At 38.6% G+C, this 24,146-nt stretch overlaps 1 protein-coding gene across 3 annotated transcripts; it reads right to left on the reverse strand.

The window, feature by feature from the left end:
• Nucleotides 1–4,749: 4,749 nt before the first annotated feature.
• Nucleotides 4,750–22,967, reverse strand: ydjc (YdjC chitooligosaccharide deacetylase homolog). 3 transcript variants are annotated; one of them, XM_039771548.1, is made up of 6 exons: nt 22,239–22,967; nt 18,854–19,032; nt 15,426–15,585; nt 13,785–13,884; nt 9,603–9,780; nt 4,750–7,038 (listed from the first exon to the last, which is right to left on the reverse strand). In XM_039771548.1, exons 2-6 carry the CDS (start codon nt 19,015–19,017, stop codon nt 6,660–6,662), a joined length of 981 nt encoding a protein of 326 aa, XP_039627482.1. In that variant the 5' UTR covers nt 19,018–19,032; nt 22,239–22,967; the 3' UTR covers nt 4,750–6,659. The 3 variants fall into 3 exon arrangements, with proteins under 3 accessions (XP_039627482.1, XP_039627481.1, XP_039627483.1); XM_039771547.1 differs by lacking the exon at nt 22,239–22,967 and adding an exon at nt 20,842–20,954; XM_039771549.1 differs by lacking the exons at nt 4,750–7,038; nt 22,239–22,967 and adding exons at nt 7,446–7,988; nt 21,553–21,569.
• Between the last annotated feature and the right edge of the window lie 1,179 nt (nt 22,968–24,146).

The following is a 24,146-nucleotide window of genomic DNA, read 5'->3' on the forward strand; positions in this document are numbered from 1 at the left end:
AATGCCAGATAGCTGTACCATCCCTGTGATTAATTTTGGACAAAGTATATTGATTGACTTTAATATTACTTTGAACATTATTGTCATGTTTTAAAATAGATGTGAAGAAATTGCGGTAATTTTTATATAGAAGCTTGAAGGTTCCATTGTGCTGAGTACTTCTGGTAGGACAGCACAAATTCCTAGGTGTGTAAGGTGACTTGACACAGGGCATATCTGGCCTTGCTTGATTGCTACTATCACAATTACACACCGCATTTTAGATGTTGATGTGTGCCATGTTAGATTTACAGGTAAATAGAGTTGCTGAGAAATAATATAAAAACTCTCAAATGTTAAGCAGTTTATTGTAATTTGGGTGCTACTTTCAGGATTTCTAAGAAAGCATTAAAACATTCCAAAGAGCACGTACAAATACTAAACTGGATACAGTAATATTTTATAAGACATGCACTGTATAAAATTGTATAGAGCTTTTTACAGTAAATACTTATGGAGTAGACAACTAAAAGGAATGTATAAGGGAGAAACTCATACTACATAATCGATTTATTATTGATTGGAACCACACAATAACAATACATTTTGTTTTACGGTTTACTACATAATAGATTCATTATTTTTGGGGGATAAATAGCACATACTACACAGTAATGATGGATATTGTTTTAAGGAGCAAAAAGCTTCACTTATATAGCGAGGCTTTTTTTTTTCCCACTTATAGACAAACATTTCTAATTTTTTTTTTTTTTAAGGCTTCTAGAAAGTTTATCTTATACAGGCGACACTGGGATCAAAGATCAATAGACAATATGGGACGTGTAACAGCTAACATTACCCCCTGCAAAAGAGATGCAAGAAGTCTGGCTTGAGACTTTAGATGTAATTGCATTAATTTCGTTATGTGGCCATTAAATAGTCTTTCTTCGAAAAGAGCAACTGAAAATAGCTGCTTCAAGTCCACCTTTCAATAAAGCAAATATTGACACTCTTGTCTTGAGGTTACTTGCCACATAAATTTAATATGTTGTATAAATACTGGTCCTTGGCGTCACCTATATGCAATATGTGGGGCATTTAACTTAAACTGTACAGAGAGGCAATTAGCACTTAAGAATGTGTTCAAAAGGCTGAACGACTAAGGTGCAACATGTATTTTATTAAGTTTTTGGAAAATGCCTTTTTGGGGGAGCAAGACTGGTGCATATTAAAAATTGGAAGATGTTCAATCGATCAATGAAATGCTGAATTTGCATTTGGGGGAAATTTTGTGACTGACTCTGCTTTATTTTCACAACATTTTAGAGTAAAAATAAAGAAATAAACACAGATTTATTTAGACACAAACGATCTATGGAAACTTTTTTTTTTCTGGTTTTAGTTGCCTGTGCGTTACATAGATTTGTAGACAGCATGATGACACAGTTGTTAGCACTGCTGTCCTTAAGTGCCAGTACTTTTGATTCATAACCCATTGTCTGTATGGTGTTTACTTGTTATACTCATATTTTTGTAGGTTTCCTAAAAAAAATAATACAAACAATACACATTTGCCTGCCTGAGTCTAAAGTATGACAATGAATGTGTACATTTGTGCAGGGTTGGGTTCTTGTCCTGCATCTACTTTTACCTTAATAGGCTCTGGCATAAACATTTTTGGAAAATTATTTTTTTGTGGTCAGGGCTTCACAATTCAATTGTGTTAATTTTATGCAGGTGCACTACTACTCTTTTCAAGTACTTAGTACATAAAGGGTAATTTATTTTTTTGTTTTTCATTTTGTTTTTATTAACCTTTTTACTTTACATGTCTGCTCTTGCTAAGTAAAACATTACATCCATACATGTTGGTACTGAATGTTGTTCTCACTAGTTTTGTAATTGATAGTTGGTTTCACTCCTTTAATTGGAATCCCTTCTTGAAAAGCTTCACTTCTGCTTTTTTGGTGAGTAGTCAGAAATTCTGCTGTAAATTGGTTTTACATTATTAGGGAGTGTCCCCCGGTAACATGGAGATGAACTGTAAAGAACAAATCTTTTGGTTTAATGTGCGATTCCTATTAACTCATCTTGCATTCATATTTATTGCATCTCATCTCGGTAGTCAACACTTGAATAGTATTGACATTCGAGATGAAATTAGTTTGTTTTAGTTTGCATTCAAAATGAAAGGTGTGTGTTGAGTTTTTTTTCTTGAAAAATGCATCATTTTTAGGTGGTGTTGTGCACTGTGGCAGTGTAATTATTTTCTGCTGAGAAGGGTGGGTTGTCCACATGAAACCTCTTATGCATTTTTCTGGTGCAAGTCACTTGCATCTGAACACTGTGGGACAATATGTAGTGTAACTATTTCTGCCATTTACTGACTTACTGGTCAAGATTTTCGTCCTGCAGCCGTTAGGTTACCAAACAAACTTTCTATTAAAACTAAAGACTGGTATAAAAACAGTGGGTTGAGGCCAATGTTAAAGACAGTTGTATTCCACAACTTATATTGTGTCTATAAGAATTCCCTCTGAACCCCTTTAAATCACTTCAGTTTTTTTTGTCTGGCACCTCCTGACTCGGTGGTAACCCCACATATGATTGATTCATCTTATATAACCTCAAATATTTTGGGGTTTCCCCTGTTTTTCACACTCTATACACAAACACACCAATTTTTAGGCTATTTTTGAACCATAGTTTGTGCAGAAAATTACACCATTTAACAAAAATAAAATGTACTTGAAATTATATATGACAAGTGGTCAAAGTGATTCTTTTTCACAAAACTTAGACAAAATGGGGATTGGTGATATTGGCAGGTGGAGTGTCATGCTGCGCTATTTCAAGGTTGCTGATCACGAATATATTTTTGATATTTGTGTCTTTACTGGTGTGGTCCTCGCCCTCTAAGAACCACTCCAGGTCTGGTCAGGTTGGACAGCATGAGCTGGTACAGTGTGTTGCCATACCCACCACGTGATGAAACAGATCCCCAGGCAGACACACAGTCCAGCCCCACCCTTGGGAAATGGCCATCTGTCTGCACAGTCGTGTGTTATGTATCCTTGGCCCGCTCCAACCGCTTGGGTCCTCAGCTGTGAGTATCCTGCAAGCCGTATCCCCCTCTGGTAATCGCACCACATGGCCGTAGTGCTGTAACTGACGTTCCCTCACAATGCAGCTAATGTCCTTCATTCAGAGCACAAAATAAAGTCAGCAGTACCCAAGGATTCTCCGAAGAGAACACAGTACCAAAGGAGTCCAGTCTTCATCTCGGGTCACTGGATAGTATCCATGTCTCGCAGCCACATAGCAGACAGGAAGCACCAGGACTCTAACAACTTGGGCCTTTGTCCTTTTGCAGAGATAGCATGAGCGCCACACAGCCCTTTCCAGCAACCTCATGACTTCCCCATGCTCCCTCAATCCATCTACAGATTTCATAGGAAGAGTCCTCTGAGACATGAATGTCACTGCCTAGATAAGTAAACTTGTCAACGAGATCAACGCTCTCGCCACAGACAGACACACTGCTGATAGCTGTGCCCAAGAGGCCAGGATCTTGGTTTTTGTCCAGGACACTCAGACTCCTCAGTGTTTCGAGAGCCCTGATCAGAGCCTTCCTTGACACCGCAAAGATTACAGGATTGTTGGCAAAGTCAAGATCAGTGAATCTTTCTTCTCCAATGGATGCGCCACAGCACTGAACAGAGTAGGAACAGAACACACATCTGATGAACCCCAGAATCAAATGGGAAAAACGTAGAGAGACTGTCTCCACTCTGCACAGCAGCAGTGTACAGACCGGCTATTATATCCAGAAACTTCAGGAGGGATCCCACAAGTATCGGGGATGTCCCACAGGGCAGCTTGATCAGCTGAGTCGAATTGCTTTCCAAAAATCGACAAAGTCTGCAAAGGAACTCTGCTGATATTCATGTTTGCACCCAATGAGAAACCCTCGGTGTCGGTATGCGGTCAGATGGAGACAACCATGCTCCATTTTTCAGTCGGTTGGGATGATGCCTACCTCCTAAATGGAAGCAAAGATTGCTTGCAATGCCAGAACAACAGCCTCACCACCTGCTTGGAGAAGTTCATCCCAGATCCCTGCAGCCTTCACTACTCTCAACTGGTTCATCACCTGTGCAATCTCAGTGAGATTGGGTGGTTCACAGCTAATTGGAGGATAAGCCTCAAGAACTGTGGACCCAGAGATGTCACGGCTGTTTAAAGAGACACTCCTAGAAGGTTAGACAAATTCCAAAATTTGCATTTGGGGTGGTGTTTTAGACTATTATAAGGTCAGTGATTACAAATGTTATTTTATACTTCAGTGGGGAAATGGCCCTCTATAGTTCTCTAACTGAGGGGGAAAATAATGTTTTATTACAGTTGAAAACATTTAAACTTTAAGAATTTTAAATTGAAGCACAAATTGTATGTATTTAAAATATCTGATGCAAATATTCATTGTTTTATTATGTACTTCTGCCTCATGAAGTAAATCATTACATTGCTTATGAACACCCTAAATAGGGCCACTTATTCAAATTAAGTGTTTTTGAATCTTTTTTGTCAGGTCAGCCAAGGCCCATTTAATAATAGTACTAACAACATTCTCAGACCCATTCAGTAAGCAGCACATGGCAGAAATGTGACATGGACACAGGGTCACTTACACATTATTCCAACTTGCACTTGGATGGGGCCAATTGTGAGTCTTTTGGCATGTGGGGGAAAAACATAAAGAGACATGGCCATGCTACCCACTGCAACTGTGCCACAGTAGTATTTTTATTGTAAAATATTAGTATACTTTAGAAGTTAGTTGTCTTGCTACTGTTTTGAGGTACAATCGTTTTGGAAATGTAGCATTCTATCTTAAAACACATTTCATAACATCACAAGACATATTTATAGACACTGTGTTTATTGTTTTTAAGGTAAATTTCATTCTTTTCCTAAAATGAGTTAACTTTACCAGGACTTGTGTACTCTGTTCGTGTAGTGAACATTACAGGCATTCAGGCTTGAACAGTAGTTAACAAACTCAATCACATTTTCCTTTGGATAAATTTCACACAAAATAGTACTTGTGTCAATGCTGTTCATTTCCTTAACTGTGGTAAACAAACGGCCAGAATGCCTGTCAAGTACATTTGGTGAACAGAGGAATAGACAGCCTTTTAGACATTCATTTGTGGGGTTATCCAGCCACACAAAGCTTGAAACAGACTCTTCATACCTAAACTGTCTCTGGAAACTGCATGTTCACTGAAGTGCAGTGGACAAAGTAACGTTTAACGGAAAAACTGGCATGCAAATAAAGCACACTAATGTTCACTAGGTGGTGTTGTCATGATATACTGTATGTGCATGTACAGCTATTGCCTTAATACAACCAAGATATGTTGAACCCCAAGATAGCAGGACCGTAAGCATGATTAAACAGGACACAGCTGGGGAGAAACTCTTACCTTTTCGGCAACAGTCTTATCCACACATGTGCATACTACTTCTAACATAGGTTACCACTTACAGGCATTCACTTATCAACAACCCATGATTTAGTACTTCACATACACAAGTTCCTTTATCCTTGTGTGGTTTGGAAGGGTAAGCATTGAAAAATAGGGATGTTGGGCATAGATAATGAAGAAACTCTGTCAATTACAACCTTGTTCCCTTGTGTAGACAAGGCTGTTGGTATAAAGTGCATTACATCGTAAATCTTGACCACCCCATATAATTTATATACAGAATTGTGCCACTGGCTGAGAGTATAAAGAGTTTGCATTCTCATAAAAATTGGAATACATTTTACTTATGTTTTTCTTTTAAAAAAAATTGCTTTGGGGTTGGATAATGTGTGTATATATACTGTAATACATAAATATTAAATAGCTAAATATATGAAATGAATTTGACCATCTGCCATAAACTCTTTGAAGACACTGTGGTTTCCTTAAGTGTGTTCACCTTAGCCAAGAGAGAAAGCTCAAGAATTTCACAACACCCTTTTTCATGAAGTCCTTTGTCCACTTCATGTACTCTTGACTTTCCCTGTCACAATTACTATCTCCCATGATACAGCAATTAGCAGCAGTGTGGATGTGTAAGTTTGCTAAACCAACTGCAATTGGGGAGATCATTTGTAGTTTGTTTCAGGTTAACAAAGTAAAGTAGGAGGAGAAGTGTGTGCCAAGCAAGAGTAGCAAATACTGATCAAAAGAAACAAGAATGGTGCATTACATTAGTGGGGCGTGTGTGTGTTTATAATTGAAGGGCAATGAATGGTTGGTAGCATTCTAAGTCAAGAGAAAGAACTAGGGGCTTGCCAGGTAAACTAAATATGCACAGCAGTCCAGGCAGTCAACTTAAAAGAAAGAACTGAACCTAGCCCACAACCGCTGCCATTTACATGTTCTTGTTTCAACACTGCCTCAAAACAATCCTTCATAGGAGAAGTAGGGTGACTAACAAGTCAATACAAAACAAATTGTGAAGAACTGAAATGCTGTACTGTATAGATTAACAAAAAATAGTATTTATCAACCTGTTACCAGCACCTTTATAAATTAGAAAAGTTATGTAATAACTATGTGCAAAACCTGAAAGGTGAGAATTTTTTTTTTTTTTTTGCCTTCAATCGTTCCTAAAAGACCAGCTCACTTTAAAAGTGAAAAAGGTGGTTTATAAAGATCTTTAAAAGCACAAATTTGCAAATTCTTCTTCTTGTAAAACTCTAGCAGCTCAGAACTGTTCAAGGTATGAAATTCGTGCAATCGCTCTGGAGACTGTGAAAAGTCATCTGGGCCTTCTCCGCAGCCGCCTTCTTCCGGGAGGCTAGGATAACCTGGGTGGACCATCAGCTCCATGGTAACACATCGGGGCTGCAGGGGGGTGCCAATCAACGATGGTGCAGTGGCATCTGCTCTGATTTCCCTGCGTAAAATTGTGTCCATGCTACATTGCAGGGCATTTTTTAGTCGGCTTACAGACATATTTTTTCCCATGGTTGTCAGGCCAATGTATGCATCAGGCCACCTGAAAAAGCAGAGAGAGAGGGGTAATGAGTGAATTAATTTATAATATGGCAGAGCCATAGACTAAAAAAACATGGTCACAGCTTCTGTCTGCAGTCTGGGCTCCCCGCAAGTATCAGAGCAAGTGATGTCAGTTGTCATTGCTGTCATCCACAGAAAATTGCATGTCTGATCAATGTTCAAAACAGAGTGAGCTGCAAGAGTTTTCAAATGTAATGTTTTCAAAATTGTCAAATTTTGTTCTTCCCATACTTCCATGTATAATACACTGCAGTAATACTGCAAGAAATTACTTAATGAAGGTTTTTAGATTACAAACAATTCTACAGTACAATTATATAGAATCAAGTTCATTAAATCATTATCTACACATAAATATAGAATAAAATGAATAGAAAACTCAATCAAATGAACAACTTCTATAATGTTTAATTTGAAACTAAACACTTTGCATTTAATAATATAAACACGCTGCACAGACAGACTGCTGCAGGGTTGACTGAATGCCAACTTTTACAGATCTACTGTGGTATTTGTGCCTGTGTGGTCATTTCTTTCCTTTAACCAACAAGCATATGCTCTGGCAGGGCAAACAGTTATACATTTATTTGAGTGTACGTGTGCATACATTTAAATAAAGTATCTCAAACTACAGAACACAAAATATTTTGCAATTCAATCAGCCTGCTCCCATTACTAAACAGAGCAGACTTCAAAACTTCCATTTAAACAAATGTCTATGGCAGTTACAGTTGGACAGGTTAGACAGTTTTTGGGGAGAACCAAAACCAATTGTCGAGAAGCAATTAACAAGGCAAACACTCTGCATCTTGTTTGAAGAGGAGAGGTCAATTGGTTCAGAAGTTAGTGTTGTAAGTAAGTCTTGGCACTCGGGGAAGACATCTCAGTTCGAAAGTGTTCAATCTTTGTAGGGATGTAGTCATCCACCAGCTGTACACCACACAAAAAAAGCATAATTTTCTAATTAAAATTGTCATATTAAGACATAAAAATCAGCTTTGATTTTCTCACAGACACTGTGTTAAAATCCATTTTACCTGACATTTTCAACATTGTAGAGTTTGGTGAAGAGTGGAAGTTTGGTGATGGGGTTATAAACTTGCGATTTAAATTCAATCACCAAACTTCCATTTGCGTGTAAGCCAAAAAAAAAAAAAAAACTGTTGAATGGTGCTATTTAAAAACTTTTAAAAGAGACGGAAAAAGTCAGTGAACTCCCACCTTCTGTGTTTCAGAACACCTGGCATAATAGAAGATACTTTGCACATACTAGTGCAGATTTTATAGAGCAGATGAGTAAAATGTATTACCAAGTCATTGTAGTATTCTTTACCTAGTACCATTTAAACTGAACACTATCCCAGAATGTCCTGCAAGTGTTTTATACAGCGACTTACACAATAAATACCATTCCAAACTGCCTTATGGATCTGTTCCTTTTATGATGTAGTGCTATAAGCTTAACATTGTATTTTAATAAACATGCAATGTAATGATCTTCAAATTTATAGCAACGTGAACACTTAAAAACATCACAGTTCTTTTTGGGAACTTAAATAAAACCAACCTCTTTTTATTTTAGACTAGCTGTGCTACCTCTCTAAAATGGTTTGAAATGTAAGTAATCAATGTAGATTTAGTTTTTTATTTGATACATGGGTTCTCCATTTGGTCTGGTATTATAGTACGGACCCGATCAATTTCTCCCTTGGCGGCCTTTTCCTCTTTGGACAGAGCTTCCAGATTTTACTGCTTCCTCTTAGTGTCACACATTGAACTGACCACTCTTGCAATCAAAAATGTTTTGCTAGGGTAATGCAGCAGTGGTTGGTACTGCCTTTACCTGGTTGAGTGACTCTAGCTTAGTCATTTTGGGACTTTTTTAACCCGACATGTGACTTGATTATTTTCACTCATCCATTGCCCACCATGTGAAGTTATCAGTCGTTAGCATTGCAGCTAAAATCCTCATTCACATGACCCAAACAGGTGCTAGAAATTTACTACCATGCTGCTGTTGCCATCATATAACATCAGACAACAAAGCAGGTCGATAAGCCCAATTTTCTTAATTTTAGGCCCTTGTTTTGTATGTTATTTTTCAATTTATTTTACCCTTCTACATTCTGCCTATTTTAAATGTTTCTTCTTAACCCTAACAAGATGGACACACGAATACACCAACTCTTTCCTTTTCTTAAAGTGGATAAGCTGATTTCTGTCCATCTGGTGGTTGCTCTCTGTTAAACATTTTCAGCATTAATTTTTGTAGCGCACCATCTCTAGCAATATACAGTACTTTGTAATGCGTGTAGTAATAAAATGCATTGCATTGTTCATTCTGACAAATGGCACATCACAAATATTAGCACTGCTTTTTGAATTCCAAATCAAATGACATATAACAGAGGAGTATTTATTAAGATAGATGGATATACAGCATTTGTCTCCGTGATCCTTATCCCATGCCTCAATTCCAACATACTATTTTGCCCTACAGGATGAAACAAGAGTGGAAACTTGCTTTTTATTTTAACATCCTACCTGATGTCATGTTTTATAAACACCTCAACAGAGTTTAGTGAATCTTTCTCCACTTGCAGGTAAAAGTCTTTAAGGTGGGGCTCAACCCAGCTGCAGCCGTGAAGTCCAAGCTCAATGGGAACTCGTGTGAATTTGATTTGGTGAGATGACAGCACTCGAGCAAAGATGTCTCGCACTTCTGGGAAAGAAATTGGAAAGTGAGGTTTAACCTTTAAGTTTACTAGACAGCAGGTGTATTATTCTTAAGCTTTATGTTTTGTTTTTTCTTAGAGATTCTTATTAAAAAAATGTATTTGTCATTATCCAAGACTTGTCATCTTGGAGTACATTCAGAGGTGACTTGATTGAAGAGTTTAAAATTATGAAATTAAATGAGTACATCAGATGCTAGTAGTTAGTTTAAAATGAGTTCAACAAGAACACATGGGCAGATGGAAAACTTGTTAAGGGTAAATCTTGCACAAACGTTACAATGTTTTCATCACACAGGGAACTACAGACATGTGGAACAATTGATCAAGCACTGTGAAAGACACTAGGGACATTTAACACCCGACTTGATGTTGCATTGGAGGAATTGGGTAGGTAACTGATTGGCAAGGTTTGTTGAGCTGAATGGCCTGTTCTTGTCAGTTTTTTTCTATATTGTTCTAATTTCAATCTTTGGTCAGTTCACCATGATTATTTATTGTTGTGTTCAGCAGTGATAGAAGATAGAACCCAAAAGCAAACCACAGGCAAGGAACCAAGTGAACACTAGAAGCAGATAGTAAAGCCTGGCACATCCCCACAATCTGTAATTAAGGTAGGGTCTAACTTAAATACAAAGAAAACTGAATCTTCCACAATGCATGGCACTTGGTAAAGATTGTCATTCTATTTCATCATCTTTAACTGCTTATCCAGGTGAGGGTCACAAAGGCAGCAGGCCGTGCAGGTCAGTACATATGTTTTCATGCATTTCATTTTCTTATTTACAAGTATACGGCACTGAATGGTACCCCACTTAATGGCCACCCACTTAATTGTTTTATGTGGTTTCACATTCTAGAAGTGATGACTACTGTGAATTAAAGCCAGTTTAAAGATGAAAGAATAAGTTATATAGATACTAGTGAGAGTACTATACAGTAATGTAGGATTGAGCTTGATGATATTACTTCAAGAGCTAGACACTAATCTGATATACTGGATAACAGTGATCCCAAATGACATGCTAAGGATCAGTACTGTCCACTATCCCCACTTCACACAGTTGCCTTATGCTGCTGATGCAAAAGACATTGTATAAAAATTCAGTCTCACTACTAAAATAGAACTCTAAGTATGGAAGGCACTACATTAAACTAAACTTTAATGGGCAAATAATGTTGTCCAAAAAATGATAATTGAGTATTTTAGAATTTTAATAGCACACCTTTAAAAACATCCTGCCCAGGGGCCTCATGTATAACGCCGTGCGTAGAACTCGCACTATAACATGGCGTAAGCACAAAAGCCGAAATGTGCTTACGCACAGAAAAATCCAGATGCAGGAATCTGTGCATACTCCAACTTCCACGTTCTTCCGCTACATAAATCCCGATCAGCGTGAAAACTAACGCTCGTGCACGTGCTTTATGTAACGCCCCAACTCCTCCCAGAATTACGCCCCTTTGAATATGCAAATCAATATAAATCGCCCTTAAGTGCAGCCTTCTGTGAAAAGACAATGGGAAAAGCACGGGGGAAATGTAAGAATTTCAGCGAATACCAAGTGGAGGCAAAGGAAAAACATACTATTTGTTCAAATAAACCGTGGTATAATCAACAAAAGGAAGTTGATCGAGTGACATAGCGTGTTGGAGAAACTTGAAAGCTCACATTCACAAAATCGCACAGTGCTGGAAATAAAAAAGAAGTCACAAATCAAAGTCGCCGTGAAAAGCCGAGTTGTAAGCCCACTGTCTGAGTGTCATATGAAAGCTTATTAGGGTACAGAGAAAAAAAGGCACACAGTGGGAAAAAAGCACGAAATGTCAACTTCAATCTTGACATTTCCATTTTAATCACGTAGTTTATTTTGTCATTAAAGTAGAACATCATAAACTTCATCTTAAAATTGTTTAATTAACCAGTTTCTCAAATCACATTGTAATTAAAGTAGCACGTTAAATGCTTTGTTTTGTATTTGATCTTCTATGTGCTCTATGTGTGTGAATCACTACTTGCTTCTTAAACCGGCTCTCTTCCTCCAACTGGACACAGAATTCATTACATTCATATATCGGATATTACAGCTCTCTGAATAACTAAAATACTGAGATGTATACGTGATGTCATTTTCATGATAATAGGAGTTAAAGCACGTTATTAAACATGTGTTTCACTTCGATGAAATAATTTATTGCAGCAGTACTCAGGGGCGGCTCTAGTCTTGTGGTGACACTGGGCAGAGGAAGAATCGGTGGCTCCTTCGTCCGTCAATGTCAGTAAGGTAGCTTATGTACGGTGGATGGCCATGTCCATTGCAGACACTGCATAGCCGCCTCGTGCTCATGACACAAGCATTTAACTTTTACCAAAATTTGTCGCTACGTTTTTAGCTGAGTTGTTATTTTCTCTTTCTGTTTTATATTCAATATATATTGGCATAGCCGTCACTGCAGTCAGTGCTTTTCTTTCCCCAAGTAACCGATCGCCATACAATCGGCTCTGTAATAGACGTTACGCCACCTGTACGCTTAGCGCCGATTCTTCAAAACGTTTAAAGAACATTGAAATATCTTCGTAGTACATGTTTAATTAGTCTATCCTTAACGACACTCCCAGTGAAGAATATAGATTATTTAAATGAAGTTAGTTTTATCGGTATAATTTAACAAACATATTTTGCTGCATTTCACCTTAAAAATGATATTGTCATCATATGTAAATATGCGCTTTATAAAGTGGCTCAGGTTGTGCGATATTAGAACTGTAGTGCAAGTTTTCAGTGGGGTGATTGTACTTATAAGTACAACAGTTCTACAAGGAGCAATTGATTGAGTTCATTTAAAGTTCTTGGGATTAAACTGTTTCTGAACCGCGAGGTCCGTACAGGAAAGGCTTTAAAACGTTTTGCAGTGGCTGAGACAGCGTGTCCTTGAAGCTGTATACCGATAATTCTCTTTCCGATCAGTTGCTGCAGTGATTCACACTCAGATACAGTGATATAAATACTCCGAGTTGTGCAGTGAGAGTAGTATGGAAAAAGATGATCCGCTGTGGCAACTCCTAACGGGAGGAGCTGAAAGAAGAAGAGGAAGGTGCAGTGAGAGTAACAACGCTAAAGCAGTTATGGTATTTGGAATACTATGGCTGTTCCCTGGACCATTATATTGTTACAAGTTAATTACAATCAGATGCGTTACACTAACAAATAATATTCGATTAGTTTCGGTGTATTTATAAAGCCGCGTCATGAAAATAAGGAGTAATCACACAGGAACAGTAGCACTGCTTTGATGCTGGGTGCCGCCAGTTTGCAAAACCGAGCGGAGAACTTGCGTACGACAAGGTATGAGGTACCGTGGAAAAGTGAGTAGCTTTACGCCAAGTGTAGGTTTTATACATCGCGATTTGAACGTGGAAAAGTTCTTACGCAACATTTCTGTGCGTACGCAATGTTTATACATGAGGCCCCAGCTGAAGTCAGAGACCCTTTAATAAAATGAAGTTGCTAGGGGATAGCTTAAGTGTCGTCAGACTCATCCATGAAGTTTCTACATTTGAAATAAGCCAAAGCCCTGACCTAGGTGCTGAAAATGGCTGCTCAAGTAAAGTGCCTTTCAAAACCTTGCAGAGTTTTATAAAGTGGAGTCTGTCTAGAAAGGTGATTGGTGACTAGTAATAAGATGCGATTGTGTGAAGTTATTGTATCTAAAGTGTGTGGGGAGCAATTATTTAGGATATTCATTCTATATAATCATTAAAAGTGGCGGTTCATATAAAATCTTTAATGTCTAAACTAATGACTACGCTAAAAGGTTCATAAACTTCCAAACCTGATTGTATACGTTTTACTATGGAAATCACCCAAATGTCTCCATTTCAAAGGAACATACAAATGAGATGGTTAACACGTGCTGGTAGATCCAGGAAAAAAACTGAATACGTATACATGCATGCACACACCCCAACCCCCTCCCTAGCTAGGTTCACCTGGAAGCACGTGCACATGCTGATGTCCATCCATGTGATGGGGCAAATGACCAGTCAGCTCCTGGAACAGCTCCACTTGGGCTGTTAGCTCCTGTTCTACCTGTAAGAACAAATATGTCAGTTTTGGGTTTCAACTTGACTTAAAGCCAATGTATCACCGTAGGGGTCTGCTCTTAGGTCAGTCTATAAACTAGAAAATCTGAATCACATCTTGTAAATTACTGAGAGTGAGCACAAGAAACTTGTTGGTGGTACTTAAGAAATTACCCTGCTAAAACCTGTAAGAGAGGAGAATATCTGCCTGGTAAAATGTTAGCAGCCTTCAGTTGTCTAAACTAATGCTGGATATGTTGAGATTTTGTTGGCGACATCCAAGAGAACCCTCTCACACCTTTTTATGCAAGGAACTGGTAAGATGGATATTTGGACATGCCCCAAGCACTCTCCTTAACATATAGGGTAGCCCTTTGAAGGAGTGAGAGTGGTAACAAGTGCCCAAAATGGGATCTTTTATACATTTCTTTTTATTGTTCATCTGTGATTTACCAGTAAAGTTAAAAATAGCGGTACGAATGAGACATTCAGTTCAAAAATGTCAAAATCTGTCAAAATGCTGCTTCTAGGCCCACACCCTGCATGGCTTACTCCATTTTGCGTGCCCTGGATTTTTTATGATATTGTACTTTGCTGCTGTGCAAAGCTGTTTGTGACCGTGAACACAATCAAAAGATCTGCAATGCTGGGATGGCCTCTGTGACAGTCCTCACCTTACACAAGTTAGACTGACTCCATTATGCTGCACCATGTGTAACAATACTCTGTGAGAGACGCTTTATATAGTAACAATAGATGACTTTTTTAGAACTTTACGAAGGCACACAGTGGTAGAGTTACTAGCACTTTTCGGTAGTGATCAGGCTTAAAGAGGTACCATACCTTATTATAATGGATGACTCTTATAGTGAAGCTTCAATTAACCCATTAAGGTGCAAAAATGCAGAATGCCTAGTTTATATTGCACTTTGGGGTTGTTTCATGTGAAAGGCACTATATAAAGAATGAGTTGTATTTATGAGCCCCCCTGAGGCATGAGTTAACCTAAACTAACAAAAAAAAATACTTTCACATCCCCAACATATGTAGTTTAGGTTAGCTGATGACCTTAAATTAGCTTGGCCTGGCATAAGCAGGTGTCCCTTGTGATAGACTGGCATCCAACGTATAAGTGGTCCCTGCCTTGCTGCCAAGGTAAAGTTCAACTGCCTCCTAAGAAAAAAGCAGTTTCTGAGAATGGAAGGATCTAATTAGTAAGCACACTATGAAAGGCACTGTGTGAGATAGCAATGCAACCATTATATCTGTCATGTAAAACTTTATATATGCATATTATTCCTTTTGTTAATTAAACCAAAAAATGTGAAATGAAAAGAAATAAAATCTTGTGGTACCAGAGCCTTTCTGTAATAAAAGGTGCAGGCTGTACTGAGAGCCTTGACCAAAATTTCTAAAGTAAATATAGGACAGTTATTTTAATTAAGCCAATTCCATAACGACACGTATTAACTGTATAGATTCCCCATTGCACACATCGACACTCTAAAGGAAGGAGGTGAAAATAAAAAAAATAAATAAGATAACTACCTCTGACATGTTTAGCTGCATCTCCTGTAACATCTTCCTGAATCCCATTTTGCCATGAAAGAACCCATCCTGGTTAAGAAGTGAGGACCCCTTCTGGAGTTTTTCACAAATGGGGAGGCCCTCTGATAGATTGGCATGGAGTCCAATGGGAATGTTATGCCTGCATGCAAAAGTAAGATATGTCAATGATTAAGGTCATGTCACAATTTGCAACTTTTTCAGCAATTGTCAGTCATAGCATTAATTTACGTAATTCTAGCGAGTCAGTGACAGTTGACTGCTCTCTCTGGGAGCTGGTCATATAATGCGACATACCCAGCAATCAGTTCTATTAATTGCACAACTTCCTCTGACAAAAATTTTGTCTTTAGTCAGAGGGGTGAGCTCTGTGTGCATGACAACCAATGATTGCTCATCTGAAAGTACAATCCAGTGCGGCAATGAGGAACGTGGGTGTCATGGACCTCAGAAACAGAAGAGAAGCTGTCTGATGTCTTGCATTTTATGTACCACAACAGAATAGAAATAAGAAAAGAGGGCCAAGACTGCAGCTAAACTCACTGTACAGTTAACCATTTGTACAGCTCCGGCTCCATTAGTCAACAAAATATTGGCAATCACAAAAAGGATTGACCTTTACTGTGCATGAATGTCAGCACGTAATCAATACATGTGACATGCTGTGTGTATGAATTGACACGGCCCATTGACAAGATCAACAACTAAGCACTCCACCATCATCCCCACATTCCATCATGTACTTGCCGTGTTCATGTGAGGTTCTTCATACACTTTGATTTTTCCGCCCATACGGTGCATTAGTGAATGTGCTCTACACAGCCAAGTTTGGGTAATGCTCAGTGATGCCAGAAGAAACTCTGACATCCTGAATTGGAATACATGCATAACTTGCAACAAGGAACTGACTTCCCATCCAGGAACAGTTACGGTATTCGGCCCAATGCTTTCTGGCAGACTCTGGCCCCTCTGCAATTCTGAGCATGATAAAACAGTTTTGAGAATGTCATGTTATGAATGAGTCGCGGTGATGGTTGTTTCTTCTCTCCTGAGAACATAAACATTGACACAGAAGAGTCCTCACAGACAGTGGGAATATCACATGACCGAGTCTTAAGGACAAATCTTGTTGATTAGCAAGTCATCAACAGCACAAGGCAGCTATGACTAAGTAACTTAACCAATCCTCACTGTTACACGCCTCTCACAGACAAATACTTGCACACTCCTGTTTACCATAGCAACTGCACAGCCTCACTACACAGGATCAGAGCACTGGGAAAAACAAACAGGCGCTTGTAAGGAACCATTAATTCAAATGCATCCACCCTCTTCAGAGAGCACACTGACAGACATATTTACATTTCTAAATACGCAATATGGAAAAAATGACTTGAGTGTCAAACTGTAAAAAAATAAATATTATAATGGCAGGGTGTAAAAACAAATGAATAAAATGTCATTATTTCCAGTCATTTCTTTAATTCTTGTCAAACTGGGTAAGTGTATTGAAATTTAAACTATGTACATGTGATTATTTACATGAATTGTGTGGTTTAATTCTCATGGTCGTATGATGCCTTGCCGTTTTGTGGTAGTGGTGACTGTTTAAAATAATATATCTAACAATGACAAATAGACGCGACGCAAGTATATGCACCACAACACTGTTGATTTACAGATCAGGTCCCACAAAAATCAATAAATAAAATGGGAAAAAATGAACAATAAATACAATTAGTCAAATTATAAGATGGAGCTGGGTGGCATAGTGACGCCATATTAGCATGGCTACCTTGCAGTAAGGAGACCAGGGATTGCGGCCCAAGGTCCCTCCTATCGGTGTGGAGTTTGCACATTCTCCTCGTGTCCATGTGGGTTTCCTCCCATAGCAAATGAAAAGGTGGCTGGGAAGACTGGCAACACTAAAAGTGTGTTCCCCTGGTATGGCCTTGCATCCTGTCCAGGGTTTTCGTCCTGCCATGTTTCCAATTCTTGTTGGGATAGGCTCCAGCCCCTTGCAACCCCAATCAGAATTAAGCAGGCTTAACAAAGGTATGGTATATAAGGCAGAGCTGCAATGATTTCTATAAATTCATAGCTTCATGCAGAAGAAGACAAATATGGATCCCTTTCCTTTTTATTGTGGCCTTTTTTCATTCAGAAACTATATACTGTAGTTTTTTTTTTATTATTTTTTGTATTTGAAGTTTATGTCCTAATTATTAAAAACTATGTATGTATTGTGAAGAAGTCACAAGGTGAGGTCTGGCTAATTCTATTCTTTACTCATATTAGGATATTAAAAAGGCAAATGTTAGGGGATACCATAAAGCCTGTTATTTATATTTCAAAGGACATGTGATGTTACACCTAGACTATATAATACACTAGTGAGACCACATCTGGAATATTGTGTGTACTTTATTCTGGTCACCATGCTACATTAAAGGCATAACAGCAGTTGTGGATGTGTAGAGGAGAGCAACCAGATGCATCCCTGGACTTAAGAACATGGCCTTCTGCGACCTGCTCAGAGAATTAAACCTATTTAGTCTTGAGCACAGGACACTTTGTGGGGACCTAATCCATGTCTTAAAAATTCTCAAAGGCATTGATGTAGTAGATCCAGCTGAATTTTTATCACCTTAACAGTGAATCATGTAATCAACAACAATGAGAAGTATATTTAGGACTGAAGCCAAGAAGCAGTTCTTGAAGCAAAGTGTTGTTGGAATCTGAAAAAACTATAAAGACATGGATGAGGCAGAAACCTTGACAACCTTTAAGGAGGATCTAGATGAGACTCTGGGACAGCTATGCTGTTAGCTAAACAAAAAGCCTGATGGACTACATGACCTTGTGTCATTTGTCAGATTTCTTATATTTCTATGTGCCAGATGACACTAGCAATTTCCTGAGTGAAGTGCTAAGGTGAGCTTCCTTGACAACTTCTAATTGGAAACATGAACATAAAACCAATCTACAAATTATTGATATATCTCCTGGATTTCTGATTTTTTTTTTTTTTTATATAGCACGTTCTGTAGGGACCATCACATCAAGGCAGTTTTAACTATTAAGCATTAAAAAAGTGTTTCCAGACTTAAAAAACACAAGCACTTTCAGGTTAGGGGAATTAATTGCCATGAAGCCATACTAGATCTGCACATACCATGAATCACTTTCAGCACAACAGAGTATAAATAAATGTTGTTGCATACTGCAATGGAAAATGAGCAATGATAGAATCACAACGCACACACTTGCAGATAATTAATACTTTGACTTCTTTGCCATCTCCCCTAGGTGCAATTCCCCTGTGAGGTCTTGGTTTTTCAAAAATTAATTATTAAACTTGGTGTGTAAAAGCAATGACAGAAAAAGTCATCCACCACCAGGTGACTCACCTTTTCGCCAGTTCTGCAGCATCTTTTGCAAAGGCAGCATTTACTAGCAGAGATACATTGGATATGGCCCCGTGCAGGAAGCAGTCTACAATGCCACGATTCCTCCTTGGGCAATAGCCAAAGTCATCTCCTGTCACCACCAGCTGCACTCGGGAATGGGGCATTATCAGCAACCACAGCTGAGAAATGATGGAGGAGAAAATGAGTCAAGCAGTCTGGAGTATGGCACCTTTTACAGTAAAATGTATGTGCAATTAAAGACAAATACTTTTGTGCATGATGCTAAAACAGATGCATATGATAGACTTTACAGATATAAATACTGTATATATAAAAATGGCATATAGTAGATAGGAAAGGCATTTTATAAAAGATAATACATAGATAGATGACTATATAATAAAGACAGACATAGGAAAGGCACATAATAAGAAAGACATTACCATTTGTGTAGGCAATAAAGAAATTAAACTTACAAGTCACTCCCAATAAAATCCAAAAACTGTGGATGTATAAATGTAATACACCGTGTAGAAAAAAAAAATCCCTTTTCAAATGCATTGAAAGCAACATAGCAATATGTAACTTGCAGGAATAAAATTTGAAGGGAAAAGACCACAAAGAGGCGGCCTTTCTATTACACCTTAGATTCATCGGCCCAATTTAGGTAACCATTTTTAAGGAAAAAAGCTGAATGATGTTCAGCTTGTGTGCAGTTGTTTTTGAGTTTCATTATTGTATAACAATACATATTGTATACAACGTACATGAAGTTATCCCAAGATTTTTAGGAAATGCATTCAAAATTAAGGAAGCAGAGCATTCCAGACAATAGCATGAAATAAGAAAATGGAATATAGCTCCTTCCCCCCCCAAATAACGCCATCCTAAATTAACACTTTTAATGTTTGTTTTTATTTACAGCCAGTGTCAGCACCCAGATTTTTTTTTATTAAAAAATGTAGCTGGAAACACCTATTTATTTCAATTTTGTGTGTGTTGATTAGTACTTAATTTGGCGTTTATAACGATTTCACCAAATCTGTATTATTGTGTAAGAAGAGGAGTGATTCATTCAAAATTGAGTGTAAGGGGGTTGGACGGATGCCTCCTGCAATGGACAAGTGCCTCATACAAGACTTGTCCCTGCCTTGTTCTTGCTGCCGTCCAAGTTTGCTCCAGAGTACCTCGGAAGACCCTGAACAGATTCAAAGTAATGGATGAATAAACAGCATACACAAGTGAGGATTGTCTCCTAGTTTTTAAAAGTGGTTTCGTTTAAAAAATAATAGAGTGCCAAGTTTTTAAACTGATTTTTACTATATAAATCAATGGGTGTAAAAATGCCACCCTTATGTGATTTTATTGTATATTGGGGTAATACAGCAATGTCAGGTATAACATACGGTGAATTGAGATAATCCTACTATTAACTTTTCAAACTCGTTTACTCAGCCATCAGATCGAGGGAGGGTGGCGCCTATCTCGGGGTCCAGTAAATAAAGATTAAATAATTAGAAATCAAACGTGAAGAATTAACAGCTAAAAGCTCGTTAAAACAAGCAGAAGCATTGCGAAAATGACGCAGTCCGTTCGCTAAAAGCAGCGTTGGAGCGGTGGTCTCTGGTCCGCACATCGGCTTGTTTCAACTGCTCGCGGTTTGAAGGCCCAGATGCCTTGAGGTAGTCGCTCTTTATTTAACGCACGCAGTTTCGAGACCACTGGCTCTCCTTTGGACTGCGTTATTTTGCAGCAAAAGGGCAAGTTGATGGGCTGCAGCAAAATTAATAATAAGCCGGTAACGTTTAGTCAGAGGAAGACGCGCATTTAAAGCAGAGTTTCGGAATGGAAGAAAAAAAAAAAAGCACCGGACCGGAGATGGTGGAGACGCTTGTGCACCGGGGTCATTTCAGAAGTGATCGTTCTTACCGACGTGACATGCCACCACTATAACCAAATTAAGGAAAGCGGGATTACACCTCACTTACCCATTATGGCTTCGCGTTGAGCTCCTTAAAAGCCGTTGAACATTCTAAAGTGCGCTGGGTAGATTGAGTGCAGTATTTCCGAAAGCAACCAAGCAAACGGCGCATGTGCATAACTTCGAGTCTTTCCGGTAAATGCGCACTCTAGTGGCATTCGTGGCGGTAAACTATATTGCAATCTTAATTTTTCATCCATTCATCCACTCATTTTGTAAACCCTTTAATCCAGAGCAGGGTCGCGGGACAACTGGATCTTATCCTGGCAAACTCCGGGCCCAAGACCGAAATACCACTTGGACGTGGTGCCAGTGTATAGCAGGGTGAACACACATAAAAATAACTGCGACAACCCACGCGTAAAGAGGGAGCACCCAAACTTAATTTTATATAGAAATATCCATAACTCTATATATCCATAAATATACAACTTTCCATAAATGTCTATGCATTTGTCTATTTTATAGCGCCTTTCATAATATATATCAGTCTGTTCAAGAGATGTAACACAAGTTTTATCATTTCAAATTAAATAAAGCTAAATGTATGACAAGTATCCAGCAGGAAAAAAAAACACAATTCATATGAGTGACCCAGATGTGGTCTTCAGGGCCCCAAAAACTGAGGTAAACTACCTGACAGTGCTAGAGATATATTAATCTTGTGATTGAAATCATAAGAGGAAAATCTATCCTTACTTGTGAGATACCGACCTACCATGCATTCCTTTTGAGTCCTAGAAAATAGGGTCATGGAGAAGCTCGGTAATCTACCAAACAATACTAGAGATGTCATATTAATCGTGTGATTTAAATCAATGCCAAAAAACAATGATTTAGCCTATTTTTGCGCGTTACGTACCACCTAACCATTTATCCATTCGTTTCGACTCCTATAGTGAACAGGGGCATTGCCAGAACCTGTTTCCATGATTTATGGATCAGCGTGCGAGCTGACAACATTTGATGGCCAATATGATCTAATGAAGCTGCGTCGATTGGGAACACCGCACACATCATCATGATGTGCTTCGTGTTACTTCCTGGTGAAAACTTATAGCGTCATACTTAAGCTCTTTGATAAGTAACCTCCTATTATGGCGTTAATTTATTAATTAATTACTAGCAGTGTCGGACGAGATTGTGCATATTGCGAGTAAGCATCACTGGAAACAGAATATTAGAAGCAAATCCAGGAAAGACCAAACTGACGTTAATACAAAACGTATAGTGGGAAAGGTTTTCACTGTCCACATTTTTCTTTTTCATTCTTAATAAAAAGTAATTTTATATTAAGAATAACAAAAGTATCTTAAACATAATTGCAGTATAACAAATTTATAACTTTAGATCAAAACCAGCATATTTTAATGTGCTCTCAATCTCGTCTTGCGGTCACCTTACCTTTTGTTCAGAGTGAGACTTTCAGCTAATAGTTGAGATGAGGAATGATTTCAAGGTCTTATAGTGTTGCTGCAAATACGAGATACTTGTAAGTAACTCGTGACTGCTACTGTACCTAACCGGTGGATCACTTCGAGCTGAGTCTCCATCGGTACTCTATCATAAAGCCATGTCAGCAGTTAGTCAAGGCGCCACGTTAGAATCCCAGTGAGGAGAAAGACCAGAAGAAAAATAAAACGGTGTCAAAAATGGAACCGACATGTGTACAGGTTATTTTGAAAATTAAAATACAGCACTACAAAAAAAATGGTTATCTTTCCATGTTCTCTACAGTCTTTTACATTCTAAAGTAGTGCAGTGAGCATCGACGATCCTCGATCCTCCCGAAGGCAGACGCATGTTAGTATTATGGTGAGCACACGGAATTCAGACTTCAAGGTCCGGATCTCTGACATTTGCGGCTAAGGAATATGAGAGTCGAGGAGTAAACTGACACCGCGTTTACCGTGTGTCACCAATACAGAGAGGCTAGAGCGGATATGACAGGCGGGCAAACGGCGTCAGCCCAGTTGTCACACATGGGTGTGTTCGCTCTGACTGAATTCGCACTTGAGCTTCAGGGCTGAAGGTTACCTGACGAAACAGCGTCACATACTGGAACTCACCATACATTCGGGATGATCACGGGATCTGGACTTTTAAGTCGAAGCAGACTGACCTGCTATTCAAAGTGTAAGTAAGTGGCACGTGTTAACGTGCGGCACTTCTCTTAATGATTCTGTCTAGCGAGGAAGTCCGAATATGTAGAGCCCCAAGTCTATTGACTTGTATTGACCCCCTTCTTTTTGACACCCACTGCACGTCTAACCTACCTGGAAAGGTGTCTGTCTTTGCATTGACTCTCTTGCCTATTATTGCCGACCGTTTTTTCAATCCATCTGCCAATGGATGTTCGGGGTTGTCGATCTCGGCATCATGCACAAAGTAAATATTGTAAACGTTTACGGAGATTTGACAGTGAAAACCCTGACAAATCAATTACACAATATGAAATTATGGCACTTCGATGGGGCGCTTGCAAATTCTTGAAACTGAACGGGGTTACGTCTATAGGTAATTGCTTGTCACTTTAAAGCACAAGTATATTAGTCTTCCGAAATTAAACAATTAAATAAATTGAATATTTGACAATAATAGAATCGCAATTCCGAACCCACTCGTGATCAAGGGACAGTGAATTTTATGTAACTTGGTTTACAAGTTAAATCCACTAATTCTTTAGAGAATTTAATTTTATATGTGTTTATCCAAATGTTGCTATCTTCATGCATCTTCAAGATGCCGATTGCCAGTCTGCCCCAGAAACGTACATGACTTAATATAATTTGCTGGTAGTTTTAAAGAAACACGGGTCTATATGTTACGTAATATTCAAAAAATGTGATGATTGCGTATTGTGCATTCACATGAAAGGCGCTATATACAAATATGCTACGACCCACATGCCCAAAAAATACATCACAAGATAAATCTCACAGCAAGGTTCCGTGCCGGCAAAATCCCAAAAAATATACTCGCATACGCGCATTTAGAATTTCAAGTCACCATTCGATATAACTGCATTTTTTAGGCTGTGTAAGAAAGAAAAAGCATGCTGGCAAACTCCTTCTTATTCCGAGTTCAAGTTAACCGCGTGTCAAACTTGACAGGACGCAGATGTTTGGTGCCCTCACTAGAGTATACCAGGGCCCGAAAGCTGCACGTCATTGGCCAAGTCTGGGACGAAGTGAAAACAAGGGGAACCAATCAACAGTTACGACGTGGAGCGAGATTCACCGGAAGAACGGCTCGCTGCGTGACCAACACGGAAACGGTACAGCCAATTATATTTAAGAGCATGCCCACTAA

This window comes from Polypterus senegalus, chromosome 12, assembly GCF_016835505.1.
Source record: "Polypterus senegalus isolate Bchr_013 chromosome 12, ASM1683550v1, whole genome shotgun sequence".
Lineage (NCBI taxonomy): Eukaryota > Metazoa > Chordata > Cladistia > Polypteriformes > Polypteridae > Polypterus > Polypterus senegalus.